The sequence below is a fragment of the Toxorhynchites rutilus genome, chromosome 1 (assembly GCF_029784135.1).
Source record: "Toxorhynchites rutilus septentrionalis strain SRP chromosome 1, ASM2978413v1, whole genome shotgun sequence".
Taxonomy (NCBI): Eukaryota; Metazoa; Arthropoda; class Insecta; order Diptera; family Culicidae; genus Toxorhynchites; species Toxorhynchites rutilus.
In genome coordinates this window covers 193,162,385-193,181,496 of record NC_073744.1, presented here as the reverse complement: position 1 = coordinate 193,181,496, position 19,112 = coordinate 193,162,385, and the positions used below count along the sequence as shown (strand labels likewise).

Here is a 19,112-nt window from a genome sequence, read left to right as displayed (position 1 = left end):
ATTGTTGTCTTGATGAGCGCCGAACCGAAGCTGCTCTGTTCTTGATGCGGGTTTTCTGATTGTCGTGAGCAGCTTTACAAGCGAACTCGAGCACTCCGAGGGCCGAAACTCTATAATCGCTGTTAGGTATACTGGTGCTCCGGCACCAATCCGTTCGGCCTAGTTACCCTTGCGGAGCAATCAGTGAATGCGACCAACAGGGAACTGGAGACCTGCACGGTTCGAGTGAGACTTTGCCTTTCCCTTAACTTGTCCTCCTTTGTTACGTCCACGATGCCGATGCCGTACCACCACACGGGTTTACGGTTTGAAAGAAAATAAGATATTTTTTTGGGGTCCGCGTGTTTTATACTCTAGCGGTACACACTCACAGGATAGAGACATATCGGCAGACTCAGCCAGAGGGGCGAGTCCAACGAGACGAACGAATGAGCGTTAAAAGGGAGCGATGGCAAAAAAATACATTCATTACGATTTGTTCGCTCGTTGGATTCACATGCAGGCTAAAAAGGGCCCTTTTCAGGATCACAAAATTATCTTCAATCTGAAGAGTTTATTGTTTTGTTATCACTCGATATCCCCATCTTGTTCGGCTAAACCTTTCTGTTTAGCGATTGCATTTGCCACTCGCCACAGCATTCACAGTTGGAAAATTTCTTCCCATCCAGCTTGTGACATATTTTACAGTAAATTACATTCAATGGCACGTCGCATTACCACCACTCAGTATCGGATTGGAGGTAATTTCAACCTGTAATTGAACATTTGCGATGACAGTGGTACAGTGTCGACTTTCAATGTGGGGTCATAATTTGGACCCCGAACTCTATGTTTACAAAAATGTCCAACTAAATATGTCGCATTACAGGTCCGTCCAATTAGCTAAATGTCGAGATAAGTGTAAATTACTGTACTTTCAATCTAGAAGCAATTTAAGAATTGGTGAAAATTAATAAGCTCAGAACAACTGCCAAATTCACATACTCATTATATCCATTATATCCCATTATTATGAAAAAATCAATTTGTGTTTTATTATTATTTTGGATATTGTTTTAGAAAGCATTGAACTGTATTTCCTAAACTCTTTTTTGGAAGGTTTAATGGCCCTGAAAAGCGCCTTGTTTTATGGAATGGTTCCATTTTAGAAAACTTAGTACTCGTGGTTTTGAAAAAAAACCATTTCGAACGCCCTCGATGCCGCCTTGTTCTGGATTTGCCACCAAAGCAGTTTGTACGAAGAACAAACGTTTTTCTTCTGCTACCTGCTGCCGTTTTGCGATTGCGTTTGCGTCCGCCTGTTGTTGTCTTGATGCCCACCGAACCAAAGCGCAAGCAGTTTTGCCAGCCAACTCGATCACTTCGGCAGCCGGCGAAGAACTCTATAACGGCGGCTAGGTGGACTGGTGCACTGGTAATAACGCGCTCGGCCTAGCTACCCTTGCGGAGCAATTGGCGAATACACCTACGGGAAACTGCAGTCCAAAATGGTTCGAGCGGAATTTTGCCTTTACCTTCACTTCTCCTCCTTTGCCATGTCCAGACATGGCTGCTTGTGTTAGTTTGTTGATGTGTTGTGATGCGAACCGATGTGGTGTACGGTTTGAATGAGAATGATCGTTTCGGCAGCGGAGCGGGGATTTTTAAGCTGACTGGTTGACTCGAGAATTACGCATGTGTGAGACTGCGACCAATGTTTCGTTCATTTTTTTCTTTTTCCTTTCCAATCGTGCTTCATTCTATTTCGCTGCTGCTCTGGTTGCCCGTTTTGGTCGGTACGATTTGAGGAGCACAAAATGGACCAATCAAAAATGGGCACATAGTGCATTTTGACAATGCTTGATATTTCACAATTATTCAATTATTTATCTCGAGAAAAATGAAATGTTATTCGTTATGATAGATGCGTAGATATATTTCCTATCAATTGATGCAAAAACCTTTGCGATCTATTGAGAAATGCTCGAGTTATAAGCGTTCCAAATCTTGAATTTTTTCCTACTTGTTCAGTGCCTAGATTTCCATTTCACCCCCTATATCTTCCGGTTAGACGTAATCCTACGTCAAAAACATGGATCGAATTTCCATCTGCGAAACCTTGGCCATACGACAATATTGTGCGAAAAAGATTATGATCAAAGCGCGGTGAAGCAGCTCAAACGCTGGCCAAGCTAGGACTAGGTGTAAAAAATTGAAGAGGGTCGGGACAGCGGCCGGTTAATTTGGCGTGGAATTGCTCTTTTTTATAGAAAGAACCATTAAAAAAAAAATTATTTGACAACACACTGAATAACTTCGTTTTTTTTCTTTCTGATTCGTTTCCTTCAGGTCGCTGGAAAGCGCGACAAGGACCAGGAGCGCGAAGCACAGCACTGGATCGAAACGCTGCTCGGCGAGAAATTCCCCGTGGGTTTCTCGTACGAGGACTGCCTCCGAGATGGCATCATGCTCTGTCGGCTGATGAACCGTCTCTCGCCCGGAATCGTGCCGAAAATCAACACCAACGGTGGCGACTACAAGATGATGGACAACATCAGCCAGTAAGTGAAATAGTAATAGTTCTTTGGGGATGGTATTGGTGTGGCAGCGGTACTGATGCTACCAAACGCACCAGCACAGTATCCTGCGCTCCCGGTCGGTCGTTTCTCGATTTCTCGGCTGACACTGTTTGACTGCGCGCGCGAAGCCAAAACGCGTTCTGTTGCTGTTTCGCTTGCTCGCGTTTGCGACCCAGCGCGGGTAAACGCGATGTTGCCTAGGTAGCAGCAGCTAACAACGATGGCGACAGCTCCGACGACGGCAGAACTAACCGACGATTGCTCGCTTGCTGCAGTGGCAGCAGCCCCAGAGCTCGAAGCGAGCAAGCAACACGCCAAAATGGAACCCTAACCCAACCCAACAAACAAAAGTGTGAGAGAAATGTGCTATAAGTTTTTGCTGCTGCAACAAGGAGGGCATACTTCAGGCAGGTGCAGCTTGCCTGAATCTCGTGAAGCAAAAGTCTGTAAGGAAGTGCTGGCATACTGCCGAACCAAGTTTGTTCAGTGTGAGTAGAAAAAGAAGTGATTATCTGGCAACCACCCACACGACCCCACGCAACAGAGTTGTTTCACAGAGTGTGCCACCTCTGCGGAAAGCTGCTCTCCCGGGGCACCATCACGCCATTTCTTGTTGATCAGGTGTATTGTTGTGGCATCGCGGTCGGTTTGTGTCACACACAGCAAGTGCCGAACGGGTCCTGCATTTCACAGTTGCCACCATATCAGACCAGACAGACATCACAGCGAATCATCCGGGTCCTCCCCGCGATCTGCGCTCCTGGAAGCACGTGATGAAATTGTCCGCGTGTTACGGATATTTTCGGTAGCACAGAAGGCCCCCTGAAAAGCGTTTCTCGGTTTCGCTGCATGGGAACGGACACAAAGGCGCGCGCTCCAGACAGCAGGAAGGAGCATGTATGTGACTCTGGTACCCGGTTTGGCAAGAAGTACTACTACAGCGCGAAGTCTCTGAGCGCGGAACCGACAAAAGCTAGCGCTGCCCGTTGATGTCCCTCGGCTGCTTCTTAGTGGGGCAGTGCGCTCTCAGAACCCCGAGAACAAGCCGGGGGTTGGTTGCTGGGATTTATGTCCGCGAACGGGACCAGTGCCTGGCCTGGGTAGCGCGCGTGACGGCGAGCAACACTTTGCGTTGTTGTGTCAAATAGTCAGTAAAATTTTTGCCATTCGAGCAGGGTCACAGTAACACGGGGAGGGTGCACCGTGAGCGTCAGACCAGGCCTGGATTGTGGCGACCTCTCGCGCACTGCTGCGCTCCTACTCGCGGACAATCAATTTGAGAAATCACCGTCAATGCTGGTGATAATGGCCTCTCATCATGAGGCTCGTTTGGCAGTTGATTGCTTTCGATTATGACTTCGATTGACGATAATCATCGTTTGTTGTTACCCCCCGGATGATCAAACTGATGGCTGGCGCTTGGGTGTGTGCGTGGATATGTGCGCGCGGGTTGGTAATCGACCCTCATCGTCATCACCATCAATAATAATCACCGCTTGCTGTGACGAGCTGTGTCCTGGAAGTAGATTGAGGGAAATCCTGTTTGAGGTTAGCGTTTCCCATTTCTCTGGCTTCTCTTGCATTGCATGGGAAAAAAAGACGTTCGTCATATTTAAACGACATTATGAACTTCCGTTATAATCAACTTGTGACGATATGGATACATGGAGTGATATATAGGGTTGCCAGTTGAGAATTATAACGGGTTCAAAGTAATGTATGTAAACAGGAATCCATTTTTTTTTTTTTTTTTATTTCTGTATTATAGTGACTTTCAACACATTTGGCTGGTTCGTCACTTTTACCTTCCATTTCGGAAGAATGTCGGGAGTGAGAATTGAACTCGTGACCTTTAGCGTGAGAGGTATGGATGTTACCGCTACGCCAGATCGCCTCCACAGGAATCCATTATTTTTGCATGAAGTTGCATACTTAGTTTCATTAAGCACAGTCAGAATGATTTTTTTCAGGTTGAATATGCATCGTTTGGTTCGATAATTTGTTGCGATTCCGAAGGTTTTTCCGTTATGCCTCTTTATAGACACCATCGGGAATATTGTAAAAAGCTGGGATAATTTTGAGTCGATTTTGACGTAGGATTACGTCTTTCGGGAACATACGGAACATACTGAAGGTACAAATTGAAAAACGAAAATCGTTCGCGTCTTGAAAAATGTCCAATTTCAAACGCTTAATGCTCAATTATTTCATGATGGATTCATGAAACTTTTGCGTCAATCGATTTCGGCACTCCATAACAATTTTTAACATTTTTTCAATGGAATAAAATAATATACATATGATGAAACAAACTATAGAACAATTGAAAAATCTTAACCGCTATCTTAACGGAAATACCCAGTTCTGATTGGTCGGCGGCTCATGTACTTACACTTATTGCTCAGTTATTTCCTGATGGATTTAAGAGATTTTTTGAATCAATCGATCTGAGTACTCCATAGCAATTAATCAGGAGCCTGGGGAATTCGACCATTGCAAACATATGCAAGTCGAGGACGTTTTTATATTGCAAGTAAGATAAGTGATGCGAATTATTCTAGCAAATAAAATTCAAATTTGGAACTTTAATATCCAACATTAAAGTTCCAAAAAAAAAAATGAAAATTCATATCAATAACCGATAATGCATTGTGAAACATTTAGCACAAGTGTAAGTGTAAAATTGTATCTGGTAGCTGTTATGTTAAAATGACATGAAATATGAAACGTATTATTTCAATTTTTCATAAAGAAAAACCAATGTGTGTTCCCGCTCGAGAACGGATCGTCTGGCTTAAGTTGTCTGTTTTGTTGTTTTCAAGAAAAGAAAAATTGGAGTAAAGGAAGATTCAAAAAAATGATTTCCCATATGCTTTACATATCGTACTAGGTACTGTTAGCCCAATTAAAATTCGCATTGAGGCATATAGCATCGTGTTCCGTTGTGTGTGAAGCGAAAATGGAAATGGGTTCAATGAACACTCAGAAAGTAAAAATTATAAAATAAAATTTCCTTTTTCATTTCAAATATGTTTTCACTGTAATAAAGTAACATGTTTTTTTCTGGTGAGAAAAGTTGATAATTTTGGTGTGATTTTCTCCTTTATTCCATCCATACAAAACACAGGAGCTATCTCGCCTAGGATCACAGAGGACGGGTTTCATCATATCTCATTCTATTTCGATATCTTCTATAGTGATACGCACCATCCAACGAGTAATCACCATTCTTCTATAATCATCAATCGGTTGTAAACATTGGTGGAGTGAACAAACAATATCCAACTACCAAATAAAATGGCTCTTTCATGGCAACCAAATCTTTATCAAAGAGTTTAACGATGTAATTCTTCAAACATATCAAAAATCAGCACAGATAGCCTAACGCAATTCTACGTCAACTATGTGGTCATGTCTCGGACACAACCACCTGTGACATTTTTTTATTTTACCAGTCTGTCGTATTCTCCTCTGAGGCAACAAGCAATATTTTTTACATGATATCTAAATGCGTTCTAAAATTGATGTCCCCTATATCAGTCTTCCTCGGAAGTACTAAGGAGTGTATCGAAAAGTAGTATCAAACTTTCAAACATCAAAATAAAACTGAAAACGTTCAGAAAGTTTTCACAGAAGTGAATTTCATTAAAAAAATACAGGGTGGGCCATTTAAAGTGGAAGGATTTGTTTTTGCAATAGCAAAGTAAAGAAGTGGAATTTTAAAATTTTTTTTTTTTAAATTCATTTATTTTGGTCCAAGGAGATTTGTTCTAACTACTTTTTGATTATGATATCTCGTAAATGACCGCCTCTGGCCTTGACCGCAAAATGTGCCCTTTTTTCGGCATTTTCCATCACTTTGCCCAATGTTTCGGCCGATATGGCAGCAATTTCTTGTCGGATATTGTCTTTCAGTGCAGCCAGGGTCCTTGGTTTACCAGTGTATACCTTGGATTTCCTTCACACCACCGTAGTTGTCGACACTGTACATTCGTCTTCGCGAATTTGATTGATTGATTGATTTTCTATTATAGAGACTTTAGACTACAAAGTTTATTTGCTTCTAGCAATTAAAAAGGTCAACTAACATATTAATCATAGTAATAAAACGTAAATGTTCGGAAGAATCCATACAACAAAAATAAATCTTGGACGACATGAAATTTGTCGAATCAGCTAGTTCTAAAAAAAACAATCGAATCGAGTTAGAGGTGAATGAGCTAGTTTGAAACCTCTATAACATAATAGAATCAATCAAGCGAACCGAATGAATTTCGCTGTCCTTTGTCAACAATGCGGTCGTATCGTGAACATAACCCCTATAGATTTTTTTCCCATTTCTTTTTTGAATTCTTTGTCCAGAGACAACTGGTGCTGCGACCTCCCGGTACCAGCCTGCAAATGTTCTGGAAGTAACCGTTTCACGTTGTTAATAATTTAAGGATTCTCCCACCTGGAGGGTCCTGTTGATGGAAACTTTAGAAAAATGCGAGTGGGTTAGTGAGAGTTACTTCGAACCAAAAAACTGAAAATAAAGAGTTGAAGTTATGAAGAAATAAGGACATTTTTTCTCCACGAGATAAACTGATCATAGCATGAGGATTGAATGAATCATAATATTTTTAAGGAATGTTATTTATTAATAATTTTTACCACTTATTACAAAACATTTGTACATTGAATCTTTTGGATCAAAAGGTGTCATCAGGCTCGAATTTGTTCACAAAATTATTCTCCGCCGGACCTTCATACGCAACTCTATGACTTGGCTCATTTGAAGCCATTATTTGGGATGGCGAGGCTGCCGGTGTAGAGTGATGAAGCGATGTGGAAACAGGAGCCAATTGCTGCTGGTGGTCCAGACCGCTATGCTGTGCTTCATACTCGTGGGCTAAAATCTCATTGAATTTGGCCCTTATACTCATTTTTCGGTGAATCGGCAGTTGCCGCATATAAGGCACCAGACTTAAACAGAAATAGTGATCGTCATCTTGGGGAGGCTGCGAACGTTGTTCAAGCAGTTTGGGCTTCTGTTCTTCTAACTTCATTGTTTTGTGTAGCGCAACGCGTTTTTGGTTTGAGTTCTTTCTTTTCGAGGATGCTCTGTTGACGGGAAGTGCTGACGGTGGCTGTTCATAAGAAGTGCTGGAATCTTCAGATTCTGTTATGTCCGGCGAGGGTTGAAGTTCTGACTCGTAGTCACATGATGCTTCGGGGAACAAAATCACTTGTGAGGCAACCGGCTGTTCATTGCCACTGGGTTTACGTGGCACGAACTGGTCTTTGATGAACATCATGTTCTTAAAGCAATGCCATTTGCATTTCACTTCGGAATCGTCCCCTTTTTCAGCCCTCTTTGCCTCTAGTTTCAACAATTCTTTTCGGAATGTATCACGTAGCCCCCTCCACTTTTTGCGAACAGTCTCTTCTGTAATGGAGAGAAACAGAATTCATATTAATCATGAATCGCTGCAAATTATTTCGCACAAAGAAAAAAAAATTGAGCGTATCTGGAATAAAATTTTCTTGTATACACCTTCTTTGTCGTAGCACATTTTGATACAGAAGGCTTCCTCTTCTTGTATCGAGCTGTGTGTATATGTGTGCGAAATCAGCATTAGGCATGGATGACATCCGCTCGTTGTGTTGTGTTTGCTAGCTCACTCCTAACTGAGGTTTCATTCCATTCCATTTTTATTTTTCTACTCTAGCCCTGAGAAGGGCCCACGCGGAAAGAAACTCTTCCAGTTTTCATTAATTTTAACCGTTTAGGGAATGGGAAATTGTAATGTATAGCATATCAAACAAATATTAGAGAATTTCCGATTCGGTTGGTATGCAAATCATCAGAATTCGTTCGCTGTGAAAAGAGTTATGAAAGAGTTAACTTTATTTCATTAAAACGCGACCTGTTTTCTGATCTGGCACCCTTAAAGACGTAGTTCTACGTCAAAACAGAAACAATTCATGGAATATTTCGGAAAAATATTGCCGACAGAGTTGCCCGATTTCGATAACTGTTGAAGACGCTACTCACAACATACTTCTTTCGGATAAAATAATGTTCACTTTGGAAACTGTTTTGAACATTCAAAATAACCGTATATATGGAGAATGTTTTCGTGATAATTCGGCAGATAAAAGAGGAAAGGAACGATTTCAGAATGCTTCAGGTAATTTGAGGGGGTATTCTAGTGTAGAGACACGAATTTCGGACGTTTTTTCAGGCTCCGTAAAAATAATACAAAGAATATTTTTACTGTCCATTATACCATTATTTGTTCCTCTATCTTTTAACAATAAAACAAAAATTGAACGGAGAAAAAATATTCATAACTAGAATAGTTAAGAGCTGATGAAGTGAGAGGGTTCAAAAAAAAGTTGTGCCATGGCGAACAGATCTGAATCAGTAAAGATGTCGCCTTCGCATGAACCTCGGACAAGTCAAAAACATGTTTTTTTGGCAAAATGGCGGCCGTTTGAAAAACAGAATGCGGTTTAAGTCGTTTTTTGTTACGTTTCCCGATTTTTTAAAAATAGTAAATTTAAAAAAATATTATTTTTTTAGAGGTTAGAGAGATGCCTGCAGATTGTATCCATATGATTTCGACATTAATCGGTTCAGTACAACTTGAGATATCATGTACGCCAGTTTGAAAAAAATTGATTCGAGAGAAACGCGTTTGAAATTAATTGTTATGGCCGTACCAGGTTAAATACCGCATCAATAAAATGGCTCTAACTAGGTAAATAATAGGGTTTTCGATAAGTTCATTCTAGAGTATATTCTTGAATGCCCAAACTACAGAAATATGAAGGAATTTTTTTTGGATTATTTTCAAATTTCTAAACTAAAATACTCCCTTAAGATAATTTAAAAATATCTTTGAAACGTTCCACATTGAAGTGGAACTTCAACAACTGACTAAAATAAATTCTCCCACACGATCAAAAGGGAACTCACTGAAAATCACGCATAGTTGTTGGTTCTGAACTCATTAAAACTAATATAATCGTTGTGTACAATCCATGAACGCATTATTAACGTAGGAATACGAAATTATTGGCTTAATATCTCATCCGATATTATCTTAGGGAGAAACGCAATTTGATAATGATCTCTTTAACCTTTTCACTGCCGTCCAGTCTCGGAGAAATCCTGCAGCAGGTAACTATTGCGAAGAAGTGAAAGACTGGCGAAAGCGTATAAAAGGGCTTTCGTAGTGAAAAGGTTAAAAGAATTTAGTAGTGCACCAATACAATGCGGCCTAGTACAATGTTTCAATAGGTTTCCCGCAAAGTCATTAGAATAACTCGAACAGACTCGCAACTTTTTTTCTTATCTTTTCTTCAATGTTCCGTTTTTGGTCCAATTGTCTCTATGTCTCATTTGATCTACAGTTGCTATTTCAACTTTGACTTTGACTTTTAACTCTCTACTCTTCATTTTCATTGACTTTGATCTTCATTTTAAACTCTCTATTCCCTACTCTCTACTTTCTTCTATTTCTACTTTCTTCTATTTCTACTCTCTACTCTCTACTCTCTACTCTCTACTCTCTACTCTCTACTCTCTACTCTCTACTCTCTACTCTCTACTCTCTACTCAGTACTCTATTCTCTCTACTCTCTACTCTCTACTCTCTTCATTTTCTACTATCTTCATTTTTTACTATCTTCATATTCTACTATCTTCATTTTCTCATATCTATTCTCTACTCTCTCCTCTCTTCTTTTTTTGCTATCTACTCTCTTCTCTCCACTTTCTTCCCTATACCATCTACTCTCTACTTTCTACTGTCTATTTCTGTCTATCTCCATTCTCTACACACGCACGCACAAGCACAAGCACACGCACACACCCGCAAACACCAAGTCGCCAAGTCGTTCACGTGACCGAGTCAAAGACCACTGATCGAGGTGATATCCCTTGCTATTCCACATTCGTGTTAGTCGATAAATTCGCAAGAAAGCTTATGTCATTTGCAACTGTAGACGAAAAACACAAGGTTTTCGTGACAATAAGACTATGGATTCCAAATGTATAAGCAGGAGTGCTCAAAAACGTATTCTTCCGTACATTAAAGGCCCATTTATACGTTGCTAGTAGCTGACTTGACAATGAGCAGCTACTGACCCGGTGGACTCGCTTGACAATTGGTTGACTCGCCTTGTCCGTTCACATAGTGTGAGCTGCTGGCGAGAAACTAGATACTACGGCACGGGTTTACCTGGGATGCCAGGCGATTTTTCAAATGTCCATCAAATAGTCAGAAACAGCAATCAGGTCCGAATTTGTCAAATGATTGGTCCGAAATCGACTTCTTTATTGGTAGTTTTCATCTTAGGTTTTCAGTTGAATGTATCATTACACAATTTTATAGAGATTACAGAGCAGTGTTGAGAATAACACCTGAACAAGTGGAAAAACTGTTGAATTTAATTGCTCCACAAATACAACGCCAAGATACACTCATGAAGGATGCTGTACCTGCAAGAGTGATAATATAAATGACATTGATATGCCTTTCTTCTGGAATATTGTTCAGATTGTTGTCGATATTTTTTAGAATCTCGAAAGCATCCATAGCTAAGATAATTCCGGAAGTATGTGATGCTTTAAATGATAGTCTAGAAGACTTTTTAAAATTTTATTCACACGCGTCAAAAATTAAAATAATGAATGAAAATGTACTTTTTTAAATCGAATATGTATTCTGTTTCTTAGAACCTTACTTTTTTTCGCAAGTTGTGAGTGAATTTTGAATGAAAATTGTGCCTGATAATGATTCTATATTAGACATTCTCCAGAAAACTATCTCAAAAAGAAAGCGTGCCCCGCCAGCGTGCAAAACAGAATAACAATGATTTCGTTAAGAAACTATGAGGGTTTTATTTGTTTTTCCAATAATTTTCAAGTCTATAAATATCTTCGCATATTTTCAAATATCTTAAAAATAGAGACATTTCTTTACATTTGGCATCCCTGATTCGAACGCTAAATTCTGTTTTTGACGTTTTGAAGCATGCGAGTGCGAGTAAATTCAAAAAACTTTGAAGTAGCTCGCACGCCGGATCACACATGACAATAACTGGCATGATGTGTTCACACGGTGTGAGTAGCTGCACTGCAGTAACTGACTAGACCGACTCGTATGCTTGCTCGCACCGTCTGAACCCGGCTTAAAGCTCTTAATTAACTTGTAAAGTGTTGGCCTGATTTCGCGAGCTACCGCGGAAATACTGCAGTGGTATCGAGACAACCGGGAGAATTAATTCGAAACCTAACTCAATTCCACCCAATTGAAAATTATAGGGCAATTTTCAAACAGCTAAAGAAGAGTAGAAAAATGACTCGGGATGCGACAGAGTTGAAGAGGTGGTGGAACAAAAAGAATGCTCAAGTTAGCCAAATGAGTGTCCAACATATGATGAGTAGTATCGAAGAAAAGTTCGAGATTTCATTAACCCATTACTGCCCAGGTGTAGGTTATGTTTACTTTGCGACTTTTGCGGGAAACTCGAACTTTGCAAGCTTCAATACATAACAAAACAACAAAAATGACAGATAAAATGACACTGACACGAAAAACACTCTTAAATTGTCATGTGATATCATTTAAAATGCGCTTAACACTTTAGTTTCATCAAAAACGGACATTTTTGCGTATTAAATTTCATACGCTGGGCACTAATGGCTTAAAACTACATCGCAATATTTTTTTCGATATTTTTCCTTCGCAGTGCTATAAATGACCTTCATGTTGAGTATTCAAAATTTTTCTTTCCTTAATATGGTTAAGAAATAGATCCGTTTTATCCGCGTCCAAATATCAAATGATTTTAAAATATAAATTCCACAATATGAAAATTAATGTGGACACCGTGAATACAACTGATCACCCGAGTTGACACAAATGATTGGAAAACATATTTTCAATCATATTCTATTGACAATTGACAATTTTCACATAATTTCTCACATTTCAAAAGTCGTTCTAAAACCGAGAGTTAACAGTTCGGCTGAAAAGTTCATAAGGTTGACGTCTAGATGGCGCCTCTTGCACGAATCTACTTGACTATCACAAAGCACCATCTTTCAATGGATACGTGTCAAAAATTTGACAGCAATCGGTCGATTGGTTTGTGAGCTACAGCATTGAGAGTGAAGCAATTTTTGTTATTGTGAAAAAAATGGAAAAATCACAAATCAATATAAACGATGGCAAATTTGCACGAATTGGACTTCGAATTGCTTCCGCATCCACCGTATTCTCCAGATCTGGCCCCCAGCGACTATTTTATGTTCGCTGGCAAGGAATTTAAGACTGATGATGAAGTGATTACCGAATCTGAGGGCTATTTTGGAAAAACTGAAAGGGTACTATAAAAATGGTTTCGAAAAGTTGCAAGATCGCTTTAATCGCTGTATCGCCCTCGAAGGCAATTATGTTGAATAATAAAATTGAATTTTTCAAAAAAAAACAAAGGCACAGGAGGGTTGTGTCCGAGACACGACCGCATAGTTGACGTAGGATTCCGGTAGGCTATCTGTTGCATGTTTATTTTGGATACGTTTGAAGAATTACATCGTTAACCTCTATGGTAATGATTTGGTGACCCTGAAAAGGGCCGTTTTGTTTGGTTGTTGGGTATTCTTTGTTCACTCCACCAGTATTTACAACCGAGTGATGATGACAGAAGGCTGGTAATTCGTCACTGGATGGTGCGTATCGCGATGGAAGATGCGAAGTGGAATGAGATATGATGAAAACCTAGATGGGTGTCCTAGATGGGATGTCTCCTGTGTTCTATATGGATGAAATAATACTTTCTGAGTGTTTATTCTACTCATTTCCATTTTCGCTTCAAACCCAACGTAATACGATGCTATAGGCCTTAATGCGACAACACAACAACACCCAATACGATATGTAGAGCATATGGGAAATCAATTTTTGAAATATTCACTTTTCTAATATTTCTCGCCGTATGAATTTTCCTTGGGTAAAAATGAACACAACAAAACAGACAACTTAAACCGGACGATCCGCTCTCGAGCGGGAACACACATTGGTTTTTCATTTATGATATTTGAGATAAATCGTTTAATTTTTCAAGTTATTTTTAGCACAACTGCTACCATATACAATTTTACACTCACACTTGTGGCAAATGTTTCATAATACACAATCGGTCATTTATATGAAATTTCACGAAGCAACCAACATTAAAGTTTCTGATTTAAATTTTATTTGCTAGAAATAATCGCATCACTCATCTTACTTGCAATATAAAAATACTTCCGACTTGCACATATTAGAAATGCCGATTTCCCCTGGGCAGACTGGTTTTGATTTCTCTGTTAGAGAACACATTTTAGTGGGAACAAAAGTTTCCTTTACATTGATGTATTTGCAATGCTAATTTCCCCGTATCTTCAATTTTGACCAACGAAGTATTTCCGTTTGGGGATTTTTCGATTGTTTGATAGTCAGTTTCATATAATATATTATTTAATTCATCGTGATGAATTTTTATGGAGTGCACAGATCGATTGATGCAATTATCTCGTAAATCCATCAGGAAATAACTGAGCAATAATTGTAAGTACATGAGCCACCACATCTGTCGTCAATTATGACCATTCAGAAGCGGGTATTTCTGTTAGGATAGCGGTTGAGATTTTTCAATTGTTCGATAGTTTGTTTCATTATACATATTACTTCATTCAATTGAAAAAAATTTTATGGAGTGCCGGAATCGGTTGACGCAAAAATATTATCAATCCTTCATTAAATGACTTAGCAATAAGCATTTGAAATTGGACAATTTTCACGATGTGCTCGATTTTAGATTTTCAATTTGTACCCTAATATGCTCCCGAAAGACGTAATCCTACGTCAAAAAGAGTTTTACTGTGTTACCTTATAAACTTTTCAGCCGAACTGCTATATAAATGAGGCGCTACTGTATTCATAATCATTTAGCGTGCAAATGACTTAGCAATAAGCATTTGAAATTGGACAATTTTCAAGATGTGCTCGATTTTAGATTTTCAATTTGTACCCTAATATGCTCCCGAAAGATGTAATCCTACGTCAAAACTAGTTTTAATGTGTTACCTTATAAACTTTTCAGCCGAACTGTTATATAAATGAGGCGCTACTGTATTCATAATCATTTAGCGTGCACTTAAAAAATGATCGTTTCCAATTGTAAATACTGATTGAAAATAATGTATTCCCATAGAAGTAGTAAGCCAAATGTAAACACAATTATCTACGTCACAAGTAATCTTCACACACACTCCACCATTTACACCACCCTTATTTCTGTCACACTGATAGAAGATAGATTACACTAGCGGCATTGTATTTACCCAATGTACTGGAAAAAATGTAATGAAGATGGTAGAGTTTCGAGCGACATAGCATGCGCTGCCATAACTATTTTTCAAATAGTGACGTCAGTCGTTATGTTTATCTTTGATCCATGTGAAAATGGTATTTTCATGTGAAAATGGTAAAATGGTAGAAGAAATTTATCAATTAAAAACGTACATTTTTTAGAGTTCCCGTTGAATATAAGGCTAATGTGATAGCGTGCAGTGAATATTGGTGAAATCACGTCGAATAAGACGGATAAAAGTGATATTTCCATGTGCCAATTTCACTCCCCCACGTTCATAGAAACAAACGAAGTTTCTTTATTTTAACGTTATGAAGTGGATGTTCCGAAGGCTATCAGTGTCGGCCTGTATGATGTGAGAGAATAATCGCTAATTAAACAAAATTTCTCCGAAAACTTTTCTGCTTTCGAGAACTAAGCATACGACTGCTCTCTGCACCTTTTTACCACATAAATAATCGAAACAACCCACGATACAAATGTCATCTATTAAAAAAGAAACAGTTGAATGATTTCATGAGAATTTTGGCTCAAATTGTCATGCAACCGTGAGTACTTTCAACATTGTTTTGTTTCTTCCATATACATTCCATATTGAATGCAAATAATTACGACACGATATTTTGCTTACCAATACAGATATACTTCGCCTACTACTCCACCTCGATATGCATCTCATTGGTATTTACCTGATGAGTCCAATTCATCCGCTACTTCCTTCCACGCCTGCTTGGCAACATCTCTATTGTTGTATAATTTGCTTCCTTGGTTCCACAGAGCGGGTCTTCGTCGAATCAACGAAATTAAAAGTTCGATGTCCATTGCCCACGATTATTACACAACAGAAAGTGCACAGATGGTGAGAAACGTACGATAACTGACTGAAATAACAAACACCATTCCGTTTCACTTGAAGCAGTCGTGCGGCTTCGGACGAGTTCGGTCAAAAGAAGGGGAAGCAATGCAACAGCAGCAACCATGTAGTTGTTTGCTTCTGACGATGCCAACACGTAAGGCGGCGGTGACACTGGATGCAGAGAAGTGATCGTACGAATTGTATGCAATAGTGAAAGTAAACAACCACATTGAGTTGTATTGGTGTGGTTACATTGCTTCCCCCTTGCTTCGTTCGAATTCGTCTGTTTCTATCGAACAAAATTGTTTGTTTCTATTCGTACAATCAAATTTTCGTGCGTACTCCTATTCAAAGTAACCTTAGGCGGCGGTGACACTGGATGCAGAAAAGTGGTCGTACGAATTGTATGCAATAGTGAAAGTAAACAACCACATTGAGTTGTATTGGTGTGGTTACATTGCTTCCCCCTTGCTTCGTTCGTATTCGTCAGCTTCTATCGAACAAAATTGTTTGTTTCTATTCGTACAATCAAATTTTCGTGCGTACTCCTATTCAAAGTAACCTTAGGCGGCGGTGACACTGGATGCAGAAAAGTGGTCGTACGAATTGTATGCAATAGTGAAAGTAAACAACCACATTGAGTTGTATTGGTGTGGTTACATTGCTTCCCCCTTGCTTCGTTCGTATTCGTCAGCTTCTATCGAACAAAATTGTTTGTTTCTATTCGTACAATCAAATTTTCGTGCGTACTCCTATCCAAAGAAACCTTAGCCTTAGCCTAATGTTCGCACGACTACACTCTCGTACGAATTCGTATCCAGGGGTTAGACATCAATTGAATATAGGCAACCCAAAATAAAAATCAATATGGCGTCATTTGTTTATCAACATAGCATTTACGAGGATCGAAATCGAAAAATGCGCTGCGTTATTCTAACTGCATGAGCGATTTTCATATTTCGGTTTCACAGGGAGGTGTTCACATTTAACATGGAGTTTAAAGTTAGCCACTATTCGACTATATAACCGGACCGAGTTGTGAACAACAGTAATTGATTGAACCAAAATGTCAGTGAACCGCAGCAATATTGGGTACACTGGCAATATGAGGGATTTGACGTTATAGTCGTACCCCTGTTCGTATCCAGCGCAACTGTGGCCCCCGAAAACGCTACATTTTTGTAGCAACCACATCTGGCAGCCCTCGGTCACGAATCACGTCACGTGCTCTTCTTCCAAAATCCCGTCCAGTGACAAGGGTCCCATACTTGTGCTCCTCAGCGCGGCGCGTCGCGTATCAAGCAGCGAACGCGAACGAAGAGTCTTGGCTGTGCAAGAATCGCGATCGCCTCCCGCCATTGCTGCGATCCGGGTAGCTTCGTATGAGAAAAAGCGGTGCACTAAAAACAAAACGAGTCAAATGGTGTGTGTGAAAAGCACCACGCAGGGCGCTTCGAATAACGCCAACAGGGCACAGGCAGGTTGGAAGTACCGAAGGCGCGCACCGAAATCATTGGATCTTGTTTGTTTTGTTTGTACTGAGAATTTTAATGTTTGTTTGTTTGTTTGTGTACATAAGGGACGGCGGCGATTCGGGAAAAGCGACCAATGATGGATGCGAGAACGCGCGCGCGCTCGCTCACACGCACACATTATTTTGTGTGTGTGCGGCGGCATTCATTACAACACTCAGAATGATCCCGCAAAGTGACTGACAATCGTAGTGTACTTTGAAAAGTGAAACTTTTGCCCAGGAGATCATGGGCCGAACGGAGGTGAAGCGATCGATGAACAATCGAGTGCCCGTGGCGAGCTGAACGTGGCCCATGCTCTGTCCACCAACTATGCTTCTTACAGTTATGATAAGCTAGAGGTTATTTCGTTAAAATTGGTTGTAAAACCAAAGTCTGGTCTGGTCCGTTTAGGTACTAGGGTCATTCGCTTATAGCGAAACACGACACTTGTCCAGTTTGAAGCGAACGCAACTAAAATTACGATTCGAACTTCACCAACGGAATCACGTGTATGGAGAGTATACCGTTCAGAATCATTTTCTGGACACTTTGTAATAATATCTTGAAATGCTTGATGCCCTGATGATTTAACTCTAAAATGATAACCACAATTGATTCTTTAGAGTGACCCCATGGTTTCTCTATCATTCTATATGAGAATTACATTTGAATTACTTTTCGCGGTTTCCGACTATTGAACACTTTTGTTGTATTTTCAGTTCCGTTTCAAGATACAAAATTGTTATATGATTTGTCAACAAAAACTGAACATAGATTCCTGTGTAATTAGTTTCTCAAAAAACTCGCAAGAACCTTGCAATAATCGCCATGCATTTTGAGACGTTACAACCCACTCTCTTAAAATAAAAAAAATATATATGAGGTTGTTGTGTGGCATATCAAACGAGATGTCAATAGAGCTTAACTTAGCGCTTAACCTGTTACGGGTTAGTACCATTACCCACCACCATTAGCGCAACAGTATGTAGCCGTTAAACGGGTAACGCTTCAACGCATACTCACACATAGACACGAGCCGAATATCTGCTCCTCCACATCACATCATTCCCACACTCTTTCATCGATACTTCACGAGGTAAGTTGCACATTTGGCGATCCTGCCATTTATTTAAAGTGAAACAAATGGAATCTTTTGTGTGAATTTTCAAATAAAAGGGGCCGCGCTTATAACAAGTGAATTGTGCAACCGCATTGCTAATGCATTCCGAAAAAGCCGGGAGTATGCTTGAATTGTTCTAAAACGACAACTGAGAAAAATGCAAAACTACAAAGCTGCTGTAATCGTTCAAAACGAGGCCATTGTAAAAATGCAAAACTGCAAAGCTGCTGGAATCGTTTCAAAACGACGCGTGAAATAATGCTGAATTGCAAAGCTGCTGCAATCGTTTCAAAACGATGCCATTGTGTAATGCAAAATTGTAAGCTGTTTCGTTTCAAAACGAAACCATTGAAAAATGCAAAATTGCAAATTTGCAGCAATCGTAGCAAAACGACGCCATTATAGAAAAATGCAAAATTGCCAAAGTAATCGTTTCAAAACGACTCCGTAGAAAAAGGTGCATCTACTGCAGTCAATCCATATCGACGCCATGGAAAAAATGCAAAGATAAATTTAGCCCAAAACGATGCATAAAAATTATTTGGCTAATTACTTTACAGCTCTTTTTAGCAATGGTTTATTAACTGGTGTCTAATAGCTGATATTAAGAATGCTGCATATCGCAAATCAAAACACGTAATCTCTACAACATA

General features: G+C 39.7%; 2 protein-coding genes across 2 annotated transcripts in view; one reads left to right on the top strand and one right to left on the bottom strand.

Moving 5' to 3' along the window:
- LOC129765902 (muscle-specific protein 20-like) overlaps nt 1–19,112 on the top strand; it is a 174,167-nt gene that overhangs the window by 132,825 nt on the left and 22,230 nt on the right. The window contains exon 2 of the mRNA XM_055766348.1: nt 2,329–2,540. Within this exon, the coding sequence (XP_055622323.1) occupies nt 2,329–2,540 (212 nt within the window). The remainder of the gene's footprint in view (nt 1–2,328; nt 2,541–19,112) is intronic.
- LOC129765880 (transcription factor Adf-1-like) lies at nt 7,217–16,055 on the bottom strand. Its single transcript, XM_055766320.1, has 2 exons — nt 15,659–16,055; nt 7,217–7,986 (listed from the first exon to the last, which is right to left on the bottom strand). Exons 1-2 carry the CDS (start codon nt 15,789–15,791, stop codon nt 7,250–7,252), a joined length of 870 nt encoding a protein of 289 aa, XP_055622295.1. The 5' UTR covers nt 15,792–16,055; the 3' UTR covers nt 7,217–7,249.